Below are 21,768 nucleotides of genomic sequence, written 5' to 3'. Positions count from 1 at the left end.
CCACGCCGCATTAACGCAGTAATTGAGGCAAAAGGAGCTCCAACCAAGTATTGAGTATTGTACATGCTCATATTTTTCATTTTCATACTTTTCAGTTGGCCAACATTTCTAAAAATCCCTTTTTTGTATTAGCCTTAAGTAATATTCTAATTTTGTGACACACGGAATTTTGGATTTTCATTTGTTGCCACTTCAAATCATCAAAATTAAATGAAATAAACATTTGAATGCATCAGTCTGTGTGCAATGAATAAATATAATGTACAAGTTACACCTTTTGAATGCAATTACTGAAATAAATCAAGTTTTTCAAAATATTCTAATTTACTGGCTTTTACCTGTATATATGTGTGTGTGTGTGTATATATATATATATGTGTGTGTATATATATATATATATATATATATATATATATATATATATATATATATATATATATATATATATATATATGATATGTGTGTGTATGTTACTCATCAGTTACTCAGTACTTGAGTAGTTTTTTCACAACATACTTTTTACTTTTACTCAAGTAAATATTTGGGTGACTACTCCTTACTTTTACTTGAGTAATAAATCTCTAAAGTAACAGTACTCTTACTTGAGTACAATTTCTGGCTACTCTACCCACCTCTGGTCAGTTGTTGTCATTTAGTTTGTCACGCTGCCACCTAGCTGCAGACTTGCGTACGGTTCAAGTATGAATAAAGACACTTATGTAATACTTCACGTCCCCCTGCCGCTCTGACACCGGTCCTTTGCCTGCAAAGTAGCAGAAGTCAGTGATAAATGATTTAATCTCCTACAGAGGGTCGAATGGGACAAAATTAAATAAATAAATACATGGTTAAATTGTTACTTAAATGTGTCATTAAGTAATTTTAAATTAAATAAATACACGTGTTATTAAAATCGTCAATCATTTATTTAATGTAAAATTACATTTAATCATTAAATTAATTTAATTATTTCACAATTTTACAATCTCATTAATTATTTCAGTATTTAATCATTTGTGCTAGTCCTTCAAAATGTATTCCATTATTTCTCGATGTAATACTTTGTGATTAAAATTTTTATTTAACCATTTCACAATGAGATTAATCATTTCTTGATTTAATGATATATTGCAATAGTCCCTGATTTAATTATTTAATTACTAGATTAATAATTTCTCGATTGAATTATGTATTTAAATATTTCAATATTTAAGGATTTATTTTATTATTTCAAAATTTGATTAATAATTTCTTGATTTGAAGATGTATTTTAAAAATTAATTTAAGTATTTCACTATTTGATGTATCGTGTTTTAATTATTTATTTTAAGATGTAATTGATCGTTTCATGATTTGTTTGACTAGTTATTTATTGATTTAATGATTTATTTTACGAATTAAATATCTATTTAATGTCCATGATTTATATAATTATATCACAAATTAATTATTTCATCCATCCATCCATTTCCTACCGCTTGTCCATTTCATGATTTATTTAATTATTTCATGATTAAATCATTTGTTGCATTATTCAATTATACAATTTAAAAATATATATTTTCAAGATGAAATTAATTATTTCTTGATTAATTTATTTAATGATTTCTTGATTTATTTTTGTTTTTAAAATCGTCACTACGGTAATTGATTTAATGTAAAATTACATTTAATCATTAAATTAACTATTGATTTAATTATTTCACGATTTAATTAATTATTTTACAATATGGTTAATTATTTCAGTATTCCATCATTTGTGCTAGTCCTTCAAAATGTATCTCATTATTTCATGATTTAATACTTCATGATTGACATTTTTATTTAACCATTTCACAATTTCCCCTGATTTAATTATTTAATTAATGGATTCATTAATTCGTTTCTTGATTTAATAATGAAGGATTTATTTTAATTATTTGAAAATTAGATTAATAATTTCTTGGTTTGAAGATGTATTTAAAAAGGTCATGATTCAATTAAGTATTCCACTATTTGAGATATCGTGTTTTAATGATTTATTTTAAGATGTAATTGATGGTTTCATGATTTATTTAAGTAGTTATTTATTGATTTAATGATTTATTTTACGAATTAAATATGTATTTAATGTCCATGATTTATTTAATTATATCACAAATCAATTATTTCATCCATCCATCCATTTTCTACTGCTTGTCCCTTTCATGATTTATTTCATTATTCCATTATTAAATCATTTGTTGCATTATTCAATTATACAATTTTTTAAAAATATTTTCAAGATGAAATGAATTATTTCTTGATTAATTTATTTAATGATTTTTTGATTTATTTTTGTTATTAAAATCGTCATTACGATAATTGATTTAATGTAAAATTACATGTAATCATTAAATTAACTATTGATTTAATTATTTCACGATTGAATTAATGATTTTACAATCTGGTTAATTATTTCAGTATTTAATCTTTTGTGCTTGTCCTTCAAAATGTATTTCATTATTTCACGATTTAATACTTTGTGATTTAATTATTTATTTAAACGTTTCACAATTACATTAATAATTTCTTGATTTAGTGACATATTTCATTTATCCCTGATTTAATTATTTCATTAGTAGATTAATAGTTTCTTGATTTAATTATGTATTTAAATATTTCAATCTTTAAGGATTTATTTAATTATTTAAAAATTTGATTAATAATTTCTTGATTCGAAGGTGTATTTAAAAATGTCATGATTCAATTAAGTATTTCACTATTTGATACGTTGTGTTTTAATTATTTATTTTAAGATGTAATTGATTATTTCATGATTTATTTAACTAGTTATTTATATATTTAATGATTAATCTTACGAATTAAATATTTATTAATGTCCATGAATTATTTAATTATTTCACGAATCAATTATTTCATCCATCCATCCATTTTCTACCGCTTGTCCCTTTCATGATTTACTTAATTATTTCATGATTAAATAATTTGTTGCATTATTCAGTTGTTCAATTAAAAAAAAATATTTTCAAGATTAAATTATTTCTTGATTTAATTATTTAATGATTTCTTGATTTATTTCATGAATTATTTAATTACTTCACGATTTAATTATTTTGTGATTTAATGATTTATTTAACTATTTATTTTATGATTGTGAGGTTTATGAAATAATCAATTTATACCTATCATATCTCAAATAATCATGAAATAATTAATTAAATAATTAAATAATTAATATTGAAACAAATCCAATAATTACATGTACCTTTGCCTTAAATAAATTAATGCCACATTTATGCATTTAATCCAATTATAACTAATTAAGGAACATTTAAGTAATTATTTATTATTTGATTTACTTATTTAATGTTGTCCTATTTTGACCTTCAATAATAATCATTCAAATTAAAATACACATGATTGAAATATGGGCATTGGGTAACGTGTAATTAATAAAGATGTGCATGCTATTACAAATAATAAAAATAAGTACACAAAGAATATAACATTTCCAACCATTTAATGTTAATCCACAGGGAGTTGAGTTGACAGTCAAGTGTGTGAGGTAAAGTATGTCCACACCTAAAACAAACACACCCTTGACTTTTTATTTCACATCATAATGTGACATACACAATGACAAAATGCTTCATGTAAAAAAAAAAAAAAAGCGGTTTCAGTCCAAGAGTTTGTTTTTAACACACTTTCACTTCATTTAGTCCTCGACGTCGTAACTGTCAGATTTATGGAGACATGTTTTGGTGCTAAAGAAGTCATCATGCAGGAAGAATACAGGAGATGCTATAACACCAGAACAACTACATGTCCAATTCTGTTCAAGTCCTTCACTTTTATTACTATCATTTGTCCTGATAAACTAATAAAATAGTCAGCCACAGAAAATGTCGGCACATTTTGGCAGTCATCTGTTTGAATGATACATTCAGGCCAACATATGTGCCTTAATAGTGGTACGCTTTTGGGATTATAAACAGGTTCAATACTGAATAAATAAATAACATACAATGGAAAATAAGATGAACTGTATGGTGGAAACATGGAATATTTGACTTTGTTACCAGGGAGAATTGAGACATTAACATGAGGGGGAAGAACACGATACAAAAATGTTTTATCCAAAGAAAATATGTAAAAAAATATACATTAAACAAAAAAATTGCTAAAGTTTTAATTAGTGATAAATTAACAGTTGTTCTTCTAAAACCTATTTTTCAGAGTTTGTACATTATATTAGTCCATTATTATTCATCATTGGTTTATCAAGGACACGTACTGATAAAATAGAAATAATGAAAGCCATAGTTTGACCTTTTGCAAACGTTTTCTAAAGCAGCTTGACATTCTTCGCGAAACACCAGTAAAAACCTGTAACAAAATGTCAGTGTACACTTTAGCAGTGTACCAGAAACAACCAAAGGCACTTCCATCATTGCAAAAAGATCCACTTTGAAAAGCACGTTGCAGACCAACATGGTAGGCTGAGCTGCAAAACCCACGTTTATGTTAAAGTAAACACACAACATTCATTAGACTGCTGAGTACTGTACAAATATTGTGTATGTTGGAAAAGACAAATACAGTAATGTTCAATGGATGGATAAAAAAAAGGTAACACTTTAGTATGGGGGACACATATTCACCATTAATTAGTTGCTTATTAACATGCAACTTAGTAACATATTGGCTCTTAATTAGTCATTATTAAGTACTTATTAATGTCTTATTCTGCATGGCCTTATTATACAACCAGTAAGCCATTAACTAAGAGTATTCCCTCAAAAAACTCAGAATTATTGCTTATTAGTAACCCTAACCCTTATATGTTCCCCTTGTGTCCAAATAACTCTAAATTAAGTCTTTGTTACTTTAATAAGCAATTAATTAATGGTGAATATGTTCCCCATACTAAAGAGTTACCAAAAAAATAGTAAAAACTAATTAGGATTTGATTTAAATACTTCACTCCAGTGTTTCTTTTTTTTTTTTTAATGCATCAAAATCCAAACAGTCTCTTTATACTCCTTCATAAAATAACGTTCGCATAACGGGGCGAGTCAGTCCAACAGTGAAAATGTGCTGTTAGAAAACATTTTGATGTCACAAATAGAAGTTGAGGACTTGCTTTTATAGAGTTTGACAGTGTAAGACCCCCACTATGCACCGAGGATACACAAATAGCGAATAACAGCCAAAAAAATAATATCAATGGATATAAATAGCCCTAAAAATACACATTTGAGATTATCGTTTAATTTAGTTTTACATATTAAGAGACAATTACAAAATTGTACTAACAAAACGTGCAGCTATCAAGTCTTGGAAAAACATCTTCCTGCTAGTAAATGTTGGGAGAATTGACTTGTGAGACAGCGCCCTCTGCTGGATTCGTAGCTACAATACTTTTCTCCCCAGCACAGCGCCGTTAAACCACGTTCTATTCTGGTTTGTAAAAAAAAATGTTTTGACAATTGAAGCTCTGGGAGGACAAAAGCTGACTTTTTTTGTCCTTTCAGTATTTCTTTTTCTTTACTTTTGACCATCATTTGTGTGGTGTCACTCCACTAGACATGAGGTTTCCTATCTTCTATGCTGACTTTTAAAAATTCTTAAAACCCTTCATATTTCAAAGGGGCATAAAACATTTTGGATTCCTACTCGTTTTGCTCAAATCTCTCAAAAACCCCCAGCTCTAAATAAAAATACCAAACAATTAATGTTTTATTTTATTTTAACCTTTTGAAGGCCTTTAGATCAAATGACATGAGTTATTTTTGTCTCATCAAAAGGCCTTCAAAAGGGCCCCAGAAAATGTTTTTATATTTTTTATCTAGGACTGAATTTGATTGACAAATTTGAGGAACAAAATATATATTTATTTACATATGCATCCAAAATGGATTTTATGTCCTGTTTGGCTTTGAAGATAATTAAAGAGGGTTAAGCAGAGAAAATAAATTGGCGACTCTGTGGTGTCATGAATGCATAAATAGACGGGGATATACTGTACAATGGTCTTGCTGTGCAGCAGCATTTCTCAAACTTGCACAGTCATGATTGTCATATATTACTATAAAACACGCTCTGGGGGAATGCAGAAAATACCTTTTTTTTCAGCCAACCTAATGCATGTCAAAAAAAGCTAAACTGATTGTTTTTGTGTTCAAACAATGAAATAGTTCAATATATTATTTATATACTTGTCCAGGGTGTACCTTGCCTTCTGACCGAGTGCAGCTGGGATAGGCTCCAGCCCCCAACCACCCTGCCCCGCGACCCAAAAAGGTACAAGCGGTAGATAATGGATGGATAAATGGAAGAGAGCACAAAATATGATCCAGTAGCAGACTTTTCTTACTGTGCCGCACTTAGAAAACCCGTTCTTAGCAATGTTGTTGATCCCCAAGCGATTTCTAGAAAAAGGTAAATTTTTGTACTAAACGTTGCTTTTTGAACCAAGGGCTGCATACCGACAGTTAGAGCATGCGGGGGTCATTTGAACATTTTCTTTTGTTTCGGAAAAAAGTGCGAGAAACAGACAAAACTTTGCATCAGCTCTGTGTTGTCGGTGACAAAGCCTATCATAATCAACTATTAGTTTGAAAATGTCATCTTTTTTCTCATGACATGGTCGTTTTGCTCTTTTTTCTGACCTCTTCACTGTTGTTTTTCATTGGATTTTATCTCTACAATATTCTGCGCGCCAACCAAACTCAAGCTGCGAGCCACAATTGATCCCCGGGCTACGTTTTGGACACGCATTTTGGATACTATTGTAACAAACTGGGGACTGTTCTAAGCTGCAAAGCCTGCTGTGCAGTCCGGTTGGACAGACTAACTACACACTTGAACTACGTTTTATGACAAAGTGAAACTACTAGAGTGATTTGATATTGATTTTAAAAGGAAAGGCCAACATCCTCATAATAAGGTGACCCCCCTCTGCACCATAAATGTCTTTTTGTGTGTGATATCCCACACAAGACTTTCAACTAAACTCATTGCTATTCCTTCTGTCTTGATCGATTCACCGTTTCCTCGTATTGATCTGGGTGTGCGCTGCTCAGGAAACATTTGGAGTGTTTTGCTACGACACGTACAGAAGGAAGGGGACTCCTATGGCCCCCATCACCCTTGACCATCCCCTGGGAGGTGAGGGGAGCAGTGAGCAGCAGCGGTGGCCGCGCCCGAGAATCATTTTGGTGATTTAACCCCCAATTCCAACCCTTGATGGTGAGTGCCAAGCAGGGAGGTAATGGGTCCCATTTTTATAGTCTTTGGTATGACTCGGCTGGGGTTTGAACTCACGACCTACCGATCTTAGGGCGGACATTCTAACCACAAGGCCACTGAGCATGTTAGGGCTATATAAATACACTTTGATTGATTGAAAAGTGTCTATAAGGCATCTATCTATCTGCACCTTCAAGTTCTAAGACACCAGGAGTGTAAAGCACGAATGAACTGATATTTCTTCTATTATTGCTAGCAATTTCAAAAATGTTTTCTCGACAAGACAATTTAACACTTCTCCTTTGGAATCATCGACATCATCTAGCCTCTATTTTCTTTTGCATATAAAACTCTACATACATTATGTAACTTCTTGTCTTCAAAGGTTTGATAAAGCAAACAGAGCCTTAAAATCAGTCCTTGAACTCAAGCTTGGAAAAAAAGTCACAGGAGATTAAAAAGGTAAACACTGACCACAGCCAGTAGAGGGCGCTAACAGCCTTGATCGTTCTCATCCATGCTGACGCTGCTTTTACGACTGCTGTCTTTAGAGGCGTCCGGGGAGACTGACGAGAGCAGCGGGTCGCCGCCTTGCACCGGCGACATGTTGTCTTCCATGAGGATGTCGTTCAGTTTGGAGGCCGGCTTGCAGTGAACGCCGTAGTGGCCGTCGGAGAAATCGGGGTGACCCTCGTCGAGGTCCAGGGTGCCGGGGGCCTCAGGGTTGCAGTCGGGGTGGTGCGGGTGATGCAGGCGGGGGCGGAGTGTGTAAAAATCCGGGTGACAGTCCTCCAGAGCGGGCTCCTGCTTGATGCTGCGGCCCCCGAGGTCGGCGGAGCACAGCGTGGAGGACGTGACCACCAGGCCGTGAGCTCGTGCCTGCATCTCTAACTCCTGCCCACCGCACACACACACAAGCATGTGTTCAACGCAAATACTCACCACACACATTCTCTCTCGGTCAGATAACTGTCTTTCTGGGAGAGACATACTTTTCCCGGAAGATTAGTAAAGAGCAATGCTTTCACTGGTGCGTAATAAGAAATGATCTCAGTCCTCCACACATGTGATACATTCCGTGAGGAGAAAGAACGTATTTATTCGTAAATACAGTAGCACCTCTGTCGTCTTCTATAAAATGTCAGACGAAGACCGAATCGTACAAAATCTCAAGCAATTTTTCCAAAAAGTTCAAATACTTTTTCCGCCCTGCACAGTGACACTTGTTGTGTTCAGTAAAAAAAATAATAATTTTGTCGTGCACTATTAGTTTAAGCAGACTGTGTTTGTCTGTTGTTGTGACTTAGATGGAAATCAGAACAAATTTTATGCCCAAATTATGCAGAAATCCAAGTAATGCCAAAGGGTTCACATACTTTTTCTTGCAACTGCATGTCTTTTTGATGCCTTTTAACTCGTAAATAAAAGTCTGGTTAAAAAAGAGACAATGAGAGCCATTAAGTCATGATGTCATTGCGTCTATTTTGACCAGAAACTCAATACATAAGTTAAAGTTAAAGTACCACTGATATGGTGAAATTACTCTCTGCATTTGACCCACCACCATCCCAAAACCGCCAAAAATACTCCATTTACATGTCGTGACCTGAATATTAACCAAGTATTAGCGATATTGTTATTATAAGCGCTAACGTCAAGGACTTACATTTAGCGCCGTGTTGATCAGAGAGAGGCAACTTCCTCATGCTGCTGTATTGACATCAGCCGGTGAGCTGCTTTCTCGCCGCACAGCATTCATCCATTTTCTACCGCTTGTCCCTTTCAGGGTCGCTGGAGCCTATCTCAGCTGCACTCGGGCGGAAGGCGGGGTACACCCTGGACAAGTCGCCACCTCATCGCAGGGCCAACACAGATAGACAGACAACATTCACACACTTGGGCCAATTTAGTGTGTGAAAGTTAATTCTAGATTATAAATCCTGTCTCTCACCTGTATAGTAAAATGATGTGGACATAAACTGAGATGTTGGTATACTTTTGACAGCCAATTTAGACCCAAGAATGGCAAAACCAAACCGGAAAAGACGCTTGGTTCCACCCACGGTTTTTCTTCGCGACGATTATGAGTCATTTTTCATCTAAACGGGAATATATGAACATCCTAGCAGTCGGCATCCTAATGACAGCAGACATTGCACAGTAAGTGATGTTTTATTATTTTTGTTGGCTCTCATGATGTCTGCAGTGAGTAGTAATCAGTGTTGTCGTTGAAGTAAAACGCAAACTTTGGGATGCGGTTTTCAAATTAATGCGCCACGTATGCTTAAAATGAGCCAAATACCGTATTTTTCGGAGTATAAGTCGCACCGGCCGAAAATGCATAATAAAGAAGAAAAAAAACATAAATCGCACTGGAGCCCGGCCAAACTATGAAAAAAAAACTGCGACTTATAGTCCGAAAAAAACGGTATGTAAACATTACATATATATTTACAGCGCGTATATAAAAACTTGATGGAGGTGTTTGGATGTTTTTAAGTGCTTTATAGGCAGAATAAAGCAACTACCAGAGGCTCCTATGTAAGCAAATGTTTGCTCAAATGTATTTACGAGTTCGAATGCATAAAAATAACATAAGTGTGGTTGTCTTGCATAAGGATTGTGAATGATAGGCAAAATTAAAAAAAAAAGTGCAGTTCCCCTTTAAAGACACTTAGCGGCAAGGGCAGATACCATCTCTGTACCATTTTCTGGAATTCACCAGTGTTTCTCAACCTTTTGTTAATCAAAGTGTTACATCCAAGAACGCATGCTCACACGACTTTGATCAACTGATACAATTACACACGTGCCAGACAGGGCTTTATGGCACAACAGGTCACACTGTCATAAGACCACAACGTCATGGCCACATGCTGCGAATTACAACTTTCTTTGGCCCCATAGTAGGTTATTATTTCGCAGCCGTACCTGTATGATAACAGAGACAGTATATGAAAACCAGGTTGGCGATGGAGCACGGGAAAAGAGAGGCCCGGAATGCCACTTTTGTAAATTGCTACGGCTTTTTCGAAAAATCTAATTTTTTAACTTCATAATCGAAGTGTTACATCCATAAGCGCAGGGACGACGACTGCTCATCCGACTTTGTTGAACAGATGCAATCACACACTAGTGTGAAACAGCATTTAAGGCCATAACACTTCACACTGTCATGACTTTGCAAGCCACCTGCAACTCGCAACTTTCTCTGGCCCCACGGTGGGTTATTGTGTAGTCGTGTTAAATTTAAAAAAGTACAGCGATTGAGTCCTGTGGAACTTTGTTTGGGATCTTGATTTTGTGGAATGATTCACAGATTTTAGCTTGTTGAATGCAATGTTTGGCCTTATGATAACTTAGACGACATACGAAAATTGGGGAAAACCTTTGACGAAGATTTTTGACGAAATCCACATCCAGTGGGACATATTAAAAACAAACACCCCAAAATATTAACACAAAACCCTTTATATAAAGAATAATTAAAGTTTCACATGCAAACAAAAAGTGAACAACATATACACGATGAATGAAATTGATAAATAAACCTTTAACATCACTTTTACCTTCATTAAAATTTCAAGAAAGCAAAAACGGCGAGAAGAGGCGAGGTAGGAGTAGAAGAAAGAACTCCACGGATGCTACTTTTGTACAAACCCCGTTTCCATATGAGTTGGGAAATTGTGTTAGATGTAAATATAAACGGAATACAAAGATTTGCAAATCATTTTCAACCCATATTCAATTGAATATGCTACAAAGACAACATATTTGATGTTCAAACTGATAAACATTTTTTTTTTTTGCAAATAATCATTAACTTTAGAATTTGATGCCAGCAACACGTGACAAAGAAGTTGGGAAAGGTGGCAATAAATACTGATAAAGTTGAGGAATGCTCATCAAACACTTATTTGGAACATCCCACAGGTGTGCAGGCTAATTGGGAACAGGTGGGTGCCATGATTGGGTATAAAAACAGCTTCCCAAAAAATGCTCAGTCTTTCACAAGAAAGGATGGGGCGAGGTACACCCCTTTGTCCACAACTGCGTGAGCAAATAGTCAAACAGTTTAAGAACAAAGTTTCTCAAAGTGCAATTGCAAGAAATTTAGGGATTTCAACATCTACGGTCCATAATATCATCAAAAGTTCAGAGAATCTGGAGAAATCACTCCACGTAAGCGGCATGGCCGGAAACCAACATTGAATGACCGTGACCTTCGATCCCTCAGACAGCACTGTATCAAAAACCGACATCAATCTCTAAAGGATATCACCACATGGGCTAAGGAACACTTCAGAAAACCACTGTCACTAAATACAGTTTGTCGCTACATCTGTAAGTGCAAGTTAAAGCTCTACTATGCAAAGCGAAAGCCATTTATCAAAAACATCCAGAAATGCCGCCGGCTTCTCTGGGCCCGAGATCATCTAAGATGGACTGATGCAAAGTGGAAAAGTGTTCTGTGGTCTGACGAGTCCACATTTCAAATTGTTTTTGGAAATATTCGACATCGTGTCATCCGGACCCAAGGGGAAGCGAACCATCCAGACTGTTATCGACGCAAAGTTCAAAAGCCAGCATCTGTGATGGTATGGGGGTGTATTAGTGCCCAAAGCATGGGCAACTTACACATCTGTGAAGGCACCATTAATGCTGAAAGGTACATACAGGTTTTGGAACAACATATGCTGCCATCTAAGCGCCGTCTTTTTCATGGACGCCCCTGCTTATTTCAGCAAGACAATGCCAAGCCACATTCAGCACGTGTTACAACAGTGTGGCTTCGTAAAATAAGAGTGCGGGTACTTTCCTGGTCCCCCTGCAGTCCAGACCTGTCTCCCATCGAAAGTGTGTGGCGCATTATGAAGCATAAAATACGACAGCGGAGACCCCGGACTGTTGAATGAGTGAAGCTCTACATTAAACAAGAATGGGAAAGAATTCCACTTTCAAAGCTTCAACAATTAGTTTCCTCAGTTCCCAATCGTTTATTGAGTGTTGTTAAAAGAAAAGGTGATGTAACACAGTGGTGAACATGCCCTTTCCCACCTACTTTGGCACCTGTGGCAGCCATCAAATTCTAAGTTAATTATTTGCAAAAAAAAAAAAAAAAGTTTATGAGTTTGAACATCAAATATCTTATCTTTGTAGTGCATTCAATTGAATATGGGTTGAAAAGGATTTGCAAATCATTGTATTCCGTTTATATTTACATCTGACACAATTTCCCAACTCATATGGAAACGGGGTTTGTACTTGCCTACAACTTTTTTCTTGAATTTTATGCTGGCACTCTTGTTACATACAAGAACGCATGCTCACACTGCTTTGTTAAACTGATCTTCTTCAAGTCTGTAGCAATCTCAGATGTCGTTCTGCCAGTATCGGGCACAGGCCACAACTGCTGTTGAACTGATGCAATCACACGAATGTGTTCGACAGGTCTTTACGGCACAACTCGTCAGGACTCCACAACACCACAGTAGTAGGCTGCAACTCACAACTTTCTTTGACACCATAATAGGTTATTTCGCAGCAGTACCGGGTAGAAAAAACACAGGGGCCGAGTCACAAATCGTGGGACGCTCTGCTTAAGATCTTGATTTTGTGGAAAGATACGCAGAAGAACTAGTTTTCTAAATGCGATGTTTGGCTGTATGATAACCAAGACGGCGTAGGAAAACTGGGGTGAAAGTATTTGGCAAACATTTTTATCAAACTGAGGTACTGTCGTTGGTAAAATATTTTGTAAATAGATGATGGGAAAGTCCTTACTGTTTGAAGTTCATGAAGTATAAAAGCTACTAGTGGTCATCTCAATATCAACTGGCAGGCATTAAAGGGGAACTGCACTCTTTTTGGAATTTTGCCTATCGTTCACAATCATTATGAAAGTCATGACGACGGATGTTATTTATATTATTTTGCATTCTCAAGCTTAAATAAATGCGATCAAAAGTCTGCTTACAATGGTGCATATGGGAGCCGCGCACTTCCGCCGACAAAGCCCTTAAAAAAACATACAAACACCTCCATTAGGGATTTAGATTTACATACATACATGATGCAAGTATATATGTAATGAAGTAACGGGCACATTTATAATAACATTTAATTGTACGTATTTTGATCATTTTAAGCAAATGTGGCGCATTAATTTCAAAAAAGCATCACAAGGTTGACTTTTTTTTCCCTTCATCACTGATCATTACTAACGCAGACTTCAAGAGAGCCAACAAACATAATAAAATATCACTTACTGTACAACGTCAGCTGTCATTAGCATGTCGACTGCTAGGATGTTCAAATGTTCCCGTTTAAGTGAAGAATGTCTCATAATCTTCACGAAGAAAGTGGGGTTTGGGACAGGTGGGACCAAGCGTCTTTTCGTGTCATCCTCGCCATTTTCAGGTCCTAAATGGCTGTCAAAGTGCACCAACTTGTCGGAATACCTACTCAGGCTTCTTCTGTGCAGGTGAGATGCATGATTTATGATCTAGAATAAACTTACAGGGAGCAAGGAAGGGAGGAAGCAGCAGACTACTGGATGATGTAAACATAGGGACATATGGAAGTGATCAAGGCCCCACTATAAATAGTTTGTCTGCGTTAGCGCTTAATAACAATATCACTCATTCATCCATCCATCCATTCATTTCCTACCGCTTGTCCCCTTTGGGGTCGCGGGGGGTGCTGGAGCCTATCTCAGCTGCATTAGGGCGGAAGGCGGCGTACACCCTGGACAAGTCACCACCTCATCACAGGGCCAACACAGATAGACAACATGCACACTCACATTCACACACTAGGGCCAATTTACTGTTGCCAATCAACCTATCCCCATGGTTTTCGATTTTTCATAATTAAATTATATTTTTGAATGAACTTGTAGTTCATTGTTTGTGTACAAAAAAGCCAATACATCAATTAATCAAAGTGATGGACCTAGAAGCATCTGTTACATATTTCCAGCAGGATACTATTAGTGGTAGTAAGGCTCGCAGAGGGATATATTATCTGGTTCCCATGGTGGTGCAGCTTAAAGCTGTACTTTATTAACCACTGTGTAAAATCTTCATCCATCCATCCATTGTCTACCGCTTATTCCCTTCAGGGTCGCGGGGGGCACTGGAGCCTATCTCAGCTACAATCGGGCGGAAGGCGGGGTACACCCTGGACAAGTCGCCACCTCATCGCAGGGCCAACACAGATAGACAGACAACATTCACACTCACATTCACACACTAGGGCCAATTTAGTGTTGCCAATCAACCTATCCCCATGTGAGTGTAAATAAAAGATACAACTGTCAGTTAAATGCAGTGAATTTTAAAAATAGCTGCTTTAAGCTGGACAACAAACACACAATGTGACGATTGAGGCGAGGTCCGCTGGCTTGATTTATCGTGTCTGGAAATCAGCTGCCGGACACCAAGAGGACAAGCCATTCCACTCTGTCTGCACATGTCAGGACTTTGTCATGCTGAATTGTTCGCTTCATTAATGCTTCATGGAGCTCGTAACTTTGACAATGAAAATCCTTAGTTGAAGACAGCACTCGTACTGATCATTAACACAAAGCGGGCCTCTCAATGTCGTCAGCAAACTCTTACTCAAACGCCTGCTTGGACACATGATACCTACAGGCCACCACCACTAAGATTCCTCTGAGCCGTACTCAAATATGGTGCACTTAAGGGTGCACGCATGGAAGAGGTCGGTCTGGGATTGGCATGATTGTGCATGCGAGGCATACATTTAACGTGGTTGTTCCTCCCTCCAGTTATTGATGATAACTTCCTATCCAAAACGTGTTGAAATATGCGTATGTAAAACATGAAATTGGCATGAGGCACCGCAAATTTCCACTTTCAGTTCACTCTTGATACAGCTCAACTTTGTCATGAAAAAGGGCGCATGCCAGTTTTTTGTGCGTACGCACGGTGAATACATGAGGACCCTGGTCTTACTCGCTAGCATTAACTTGGACGAGATGGACATAACTTGGTTTTCCCAAGCATGGGAAGGAACAAAGTGATTGTGAAGGAAAGCGCTTAGTCGAAGTGAATTATATTTATTGAATTAAATAAATAAATCAGCAAAAAACATGGCCGAGCTTATCACTGCTAGTCTACACCATACTGAAGGAAATATAGTTGATAATGCCAGACAAAGATTTTGAAATAATATATAAACGATTGGCATTTATCCATGAAAATATGAAAAAGCTGTAAATGGTATGTTTGACGAAGAAGCAGCATGACAGCGATATCGTAGACAGTTTACTCAGCAGGGTAAATAATGTACACTATTATTACATTACTTTATAAAATTCATTAACAAAAACAAAACGTTTTTTTAGGGGGGGGGGGGGGGGGACGTCCCGTGGGCCGGATTGTAGATGCTGGCCGTAGTTTAGGGACCCCTGTTCCATTGTATTGTTTTTATAAAATATTTCTCATTTAAAAGTATGTTTTTATTTTTAAAATAAATGTTACATGTTAAAATGTGCTGTTTTAAAAAAATAGATTTTAACTAATTTCCCTGATTTGGGATGTTGATGATGATATTGAGAAGTGTTTTAAGTTAAGAGGTCCATCACAGCACCAATTAAGCTCGTAAATTGAGGTACTACTGTATACTGGTACACTGTAAGTTGGTGATTGCCTTGTAAGGTATGTTGCCTACTATGGTTTTAGCGTGAGCTCATAACAGGCTATAAAATGATGAAAATAGCTACCTGTATCCTTAGCATAAGATGCCGATTGGCATTTTCAAGCTTCCTCTGACGGCTCTCCAGTTCTTTGGCCCTTTGTTGCTCCCGCTGCAGCTTCCTGATATAGTCCACAGACGCCTTGAGGATGGTGCCCTTGTTCCAGCGCATGTCTCTGAGAATCACACAATCAGACATATCCTTTACACATATTAATGTCTGACACTCGGGAAACTGCTGAGACAATATAGCAAATGCAAAGCGACGCAGATTGAGGTGTCTTTTGCACGGAAGTCTCGACACACCACGGTGTAAAAGCCTCCACTATAACTGATTTTTTCCTTGTTTACACTGAAGCATCAAGATTTCACCCCAGGCTGTGATCTTAGATAGCTTTCCGGTCTTTTGTAACAGAGCCGTGACGTACAACATTACAGGGTCAGCGTCTAGAATGAGCCATCCTGTGGTTCCACCCCCCCCTGCCCTCACATCCCCCCCAGGACATCAATTCTGCACTGTTGTTACCTCTGCTAATGGCTTATCAGTGTAACATTCTTTGTTTCCAATTTTACACGCTGAGAAAAACAAGAATAGTCCAGCTGGAGGCGGAAAAAGAACGACGACTGAATTATTTTCAAAAGTCAAAGCTGCTTGGAAACTTTGAATTTATCCTGTAAAGTTTGTCATTTTCACTCAACAACCACAGCGTGCAGCTTCCTGCTAACTAGCTGAACAACTATGGGAGGAAAAACATGACAAAAGGATACAAAACTGTTTAAATGAGCCAGTGGTTAAGAACAGGCTATCAGGCAACCTAACTGCACACCCATAGGCAATAGTGTAAGGCAGGGGTCGGCAACCCGCGGCTCCGGAGCCGCATGCGGCTCTTTGATCACTCTGATGCGGCTCAGCAGCTTACTTGCCGAACCCCCGATTTTCCCGGGAGACTTCCAGATTTCAGTACCTCTCGCAGAAAACTCCCTGGATTAATATTTACCGATTTTCACCCTTACAGTTATAATAAGGGCGTGCCATGATGGTACAGCATTTGGCGCCCTCTACAATCTGTATTAACAGCGTGCCACCCCAATCACTTGTTATACAGTATGCATCTTCTGCTTGCACACGTACGTGACAGCAAGGCATACTTGGTCAACAGCCACACAGGTTATACTGACGGTGACCATATAAAACAACTTTAACACTCTTACTAATAATGCGCCACACTTTGAACCAAAACCAAACAAGAATGACAAACACATTTCGGGAGAACATCTGCACCTTAACACAACATAAACACAACAGAACAAATACCCAGAATCCCATGCAGCCCTGACTCTTCCGGGCTACATTATACACCCCTGCTACCACCAAATCCCGCCCCCACCCAACCCTGCTCCCTCACACATCAACCCCCCGATCCCCCTCTCTGTGCGTCGGTTGAGGTGGGCGGGGTTTGGTAGCGGGGGTGTATAATGTATATGTTGTGTTACGGTGCAGATGTTCTCCCGAAATGTGTTTGTCATTCTTGTTTGGTGTGGGTTCACAGTGTGCGCATTATTAGTAAGAGTGTTAAAGTTTTTTTTATACCGCCACCGTCAGTGTAACCTGTGTGGTTGTTGACCAAGTATGCCTTGCTGTCACATACGTGAGCAAGCGGAAGTCCCATACAACGTGTGGCTGATCAGGCACGCTGGTTGTAGTGGGTGCTATATGCTGTACCACCACAGCATGCATGACGCTGACAAGCGCCATTCATAAAAATCCCGCGTGCCACACCAGCATTCAAATTCCATATTAAGGTGTGGGCAGCGTGTCTGAGACCCTTAGTTTATATATAGCACAAAGCAAAAAAAAAAATTTGTATGCAGTGTTATTTCATTTTAAATTTCAAAATTTTTTTGTGGCTCTCATTGTTATCTATAATTTGTGAAACTGGTCAAAATGGCTCTTTGACTGGTAAAGGTTGCCGACCCCTGGTGCAAGGTAATACTGTAAATCCATGATCACCTTGCTCAAAGCTGATTTGGGTCTTCCTGTAGCTGCTCATTGAGAGCTATATTATGAGCACTTAAAAGCTATGATAATTAATGAATACCAGTTAAAGTTAATAGTTACGTGTCTTGTTTGCCTTTTAGCAGATGGATGATTGTCTTTTTCTGTTACAATCCTTGTATCAATGCACACAACGAAAAGGCAACAAATGTGATGTGAGTCGTAGCACCACATTCTGGCCCCCCATACACGAGACTCCGAAAAAACCCAGAGCCCACACTAAAATCAATGTCGTCGTCGCCCCACACACACACACACACACACACACACACACACACACACACACACACACACACACACACACGCCATGTTTACATGCACTAAGAAATAATTATTGCATGGATTTGGTTGAAATGGTCTTTTTCTTCTTTTTAGTTTTTGACTTTTTAGAAATGAGATTAACATATCTAACATAATTACGGTAACTTGAAAATGATTATAAATCTGTCAAGATGTCCTTTATTTCAGAGTGTACAGTAGAGATTATCTGATACACATTGGATTATCATCAATGGATAATCTGAATCGAAATAATAAATCATTATTATTATCATTAGTGCATCTCTTAAGAGTTAAGTATTCCCCTGTCTAACTATTACTGACACCTCTGTTTCTAACTTTAATTGAGGGTCTTTGAACGCACAGCAGTTATGTGCAAAAGTGAATCTTATACATAACTTTCACCTATGCTGCCACAGATGGATTTATTATATTTTTATTTTCCTTCTATCACCACATCCTTGTTACAAAATGCTGGTGATGTGTGTCAATGTTTAAAGGGGAGTTTTGTAGACGTTATGACGTCCGTGTTGATGTTTGAAGTTAGGTTTGCCGCTATCAATGTATAATTAACCATTTTGCATTTTTGATATGTAGGTGTGGGTACTGAAGGAACCTTATTATTGTACTTTCACGGCTATATTATTTTATATGAATATATATGACGTCTTTTTTTATAAATTACATTTTTAAATCCCCATTTACCTGTACAGTAATATGGCTCCAGAACAGGGGTGCCCAAACGTTTTGCCTCCAAAGGTCAGGTGAAAATGTGCCAATGGTCTACGGGTCACACAGTGATTTTTACCATGCAACAGCACCACGAGGGAGGAATTTAGACCTGTACCGGCATATATAAATATAAGGTAGTCGAGATTGTCACACAGTCTGTGAGCCTAATTCATTTATTATACAACTTTGCATCTTTTATGTACCGCATTTTTCGGAGTATAAGTCGCTCCGGAGTATAAGTCGCACCGGCCGAAAATGCATAATAAAGAAGGAAAAAAACATATATAAGTCGCACTGAAATTTATTTGATAAAACCCAACACCAAGAATAGACATTTGAAAGGCAATTTAAAATAGATAAAGAATAGTGAACAACAGGCTGAATAAGTGTACGTTATATGACGCATAAATAACCAACTGAGAGCGTGCCTGGTATGTTAACGTAACATATTATGGTAAGAGTCATTCAAATAACTATAACATATAGAACATGCTATACAATCTGTCACTCCTAATCGGTAAATCCGAAGAAATCTTATACGTCTGGTCTCTTACGTGAATGAGCTAAACAATATTATTTGATATTTTACGGTAATGTGTTAATAATTTCACACATAAGTCGCTCCTGAGTATAAGTCGCACCCCCTGCCAAACTATGAAAAAAACTGCGACTTATAGTCCGAAAAATATGGTAAATGTTTTACCTCAAAACATTGAAAAGGTCATTTTCTGTATAATTTCACAATTTCCAGGTGTTCTGTAACCAGTTCCACCAATATATTTCATCTGATCACATTCAAACTTTATCCAAACAGATCAAACAAATGGAGGATGCTAAATTTCGAAGTGTTTAGGTTTTTCAAGATTATCCTTTTCCACAGAGCATCAAAAAGTTACAATTTTACCGTAGCACAGGGGTCCTTAAATTCAAATGCAATAATTAGCCTGAATTTCGTTTTTTACAGTAAAAAAAACTGGCAGATCAGTCACCAGAATTTTACAATAACATTTATGGTGGTTTTTACACCAAATTATTGCAAGGTGAAAAACTGTATGAATGTTGTTTTTACCTTAAAATTAAGGTGACTGAGCTGCCATTTTCTTTTTTTTACATTTGGTAGCCACCATTTGGCATGCAATATGATATGACAAGACGGGCCAAATTTGACCCACGGGCCCCATTTTGGACATCCCTGCTCTACAAGATGTTATGCCTGTAAAAGGAGTAACTCACGGGTCATTTGACTTCGGAATTAAAGTTCCCAGTTCCTTAATTCGATCATTGATGTTAAACCGTCGTCTTCTCTCAACTAAAAATAAGAAAGAAAAAAAGCAGACATTTTATTTAAGTGACATCTCAGTGATTGTTCCCCGATGAAATGCAAGACTCACTCAAGTTGTGGTTGTCCTTTTTCTGTCTTTCCTTTGCCAGAGCTCTTACCTCTACTGTTGGGAAACACATACGTCAGAGCCCATGCTGATAACGGTACAACATTTGGAAGTTAAAACAAACGGACGTACCAACAGGAAACCCTTCAGGCCTCTGATAGTTGTCAAATTTCCCACATGTTGCAGACTTATCCAGCATGTGCATGATAGCCGGCGCTTGTGACACTATGTGAGAGATGATGTTGTCTTTAGCGTCATGTTGCACATAAAAGACAATTCAACATTATGAGCTGGAGAGTTAAACTTTTCAAGCAATGACACACCAATTTGTGTACCTGAGTATTCCCTTTTGATGTTGGGCAGGTTGGCAGGACAGGAGTTGCTGATAGGCAGACCTTGCTGGGACATGCCCTGGTTTCCATACATGTCCATGAGGTTGCCTGGCACCGGGATCTTAAATGGGGACAGATATGTTAGTCTTAGAAAGGGTATTGGTTTATTGACAGTGCTGTCAAACAATTAAAATGTTAGATTTTTAATATATATTATTGATGGTTTCATTTTGAAAGAGAAAAATCAAAAATGTATGAACTAAAAGCACACCATTAACTAGGGAAGGATACTGAACTCGGTACTTTTGTAGATACAGACTGGATTCTGTCGGAACTAGGGCTGCGCAATTTTGAAAAACAATTCCAGTTGTGATTTTTCCCTCCAAAATTGCGATTCAATTAGCGTTTTTTAGATTTTATACATATGAATGCATAAAACTGCATAAATAACGAGTGAAAGAAGACCTGTTACTTGCAGACTGTCAATCAACATATTCTGGTCTCAAGGTGTCACACATTAGAACATCCATTCATCCATCCACTTTCTACCACTTACTCCCACGCAGTCACGGGGAGAACATGCAAACTCTACACCAGAAAGATCCCAAGCGCAGGATTGAACCCAGGACCTTTTCATTGTGAGGCAGACGCACCAACCCCTCTACCACCGTGCTGCCCCACATTAGAACAATTTGCAATAATTTACTTTCAAAAAAATGTTTGGCTTTATGCAGACAGCTTTTGTCTACATCATGCTCTTAAACTGAAGAAATAATTGATAAAAACTATACAGTGATTGTAATGTAATGTAATTATAATATATAACAACAATGCAAGTAAGCATTTTAAAGGATATACACTTTTATTTCTCATTACTGTAGAATTGTTTACCATTGTACTGGAATTGGAAGGTAAATAACTTTATCCTGAACAGATAAACAAAACAAAAAAATTAAATGGACTAATTTCTCTAAGCAAAACATTAACTTAAATAAATACTTAACATTGTAAAGTGCATTTTTTCCCC

At 37.0% G+C, this 21,768-nt stretch overlaps 1 protein-coding gene across 3 annotated transcripts in view; it reads right to left on the bottom strand.

Moving 5' to 3' along the window:
• Window positions 1-3,511: 3,511 nt before the first annotated feature.
• The window catches only part of LOC133622434 (microphthalmia-associated transcription factor-like), an 80,511-nt gene continuing 62,254 nt past the window's right edge, over window positions 3,512-21,768 (bottom strand). For all 3 annotated transcript variants that reach the window (XM_061985201.1, XM_061985183.1, XM_061985191.1), the window contains exons 5-10: window positions 20,745-20,862; window positions 20,542-20,634; window positions 20,413-20,466; window positions 20,255-20,330; window positions 15,983-16,130; window positions 3,512-8,127 (exon numbers count right to left, since the gene is read on the bottom strand). In XM_061985201.1, coding sequence (XP_061841185.1) covers window positions 7,726-8,127; window positions 15,983-16,130; window positions 20,255-20,330; window positions 20,413-20,466; window positions 20,542-20,634; window positions 20,745-20,862 — 891 coding nt within the window. In that variant the 3' untranslated portion in view covers window positions 3,512-7,725. The remainder of the gene's footprint in view (window positions 8,128-15,982; window positions 16,131-20,254; window positions 20,331-20,412; window positions 20,467-20,541; window positions 20,635-20,744; window positions 20,863-21,768) is intronic.

This window comes from Nerophis lumbriciformis, linkage group LG01 (genome assembly GCF_033978685.3).
Source record: "Nerophis lumbriciformis linkage group LG01, RoL_Nlum_v2.1, whole genome shotgun sequence".
Taxonomy (NCBI): Eukaryota; Metazoa; Chordata; class Actinopteri; order Syngnathiformes; family Syngnathidae; genus Nerophis; species Nerophis lumbriciformis.
Note: the sequence above shows the minus strand (reverse complement) of the source record. Positions and strands in the feature narration are given on the sequence as shown.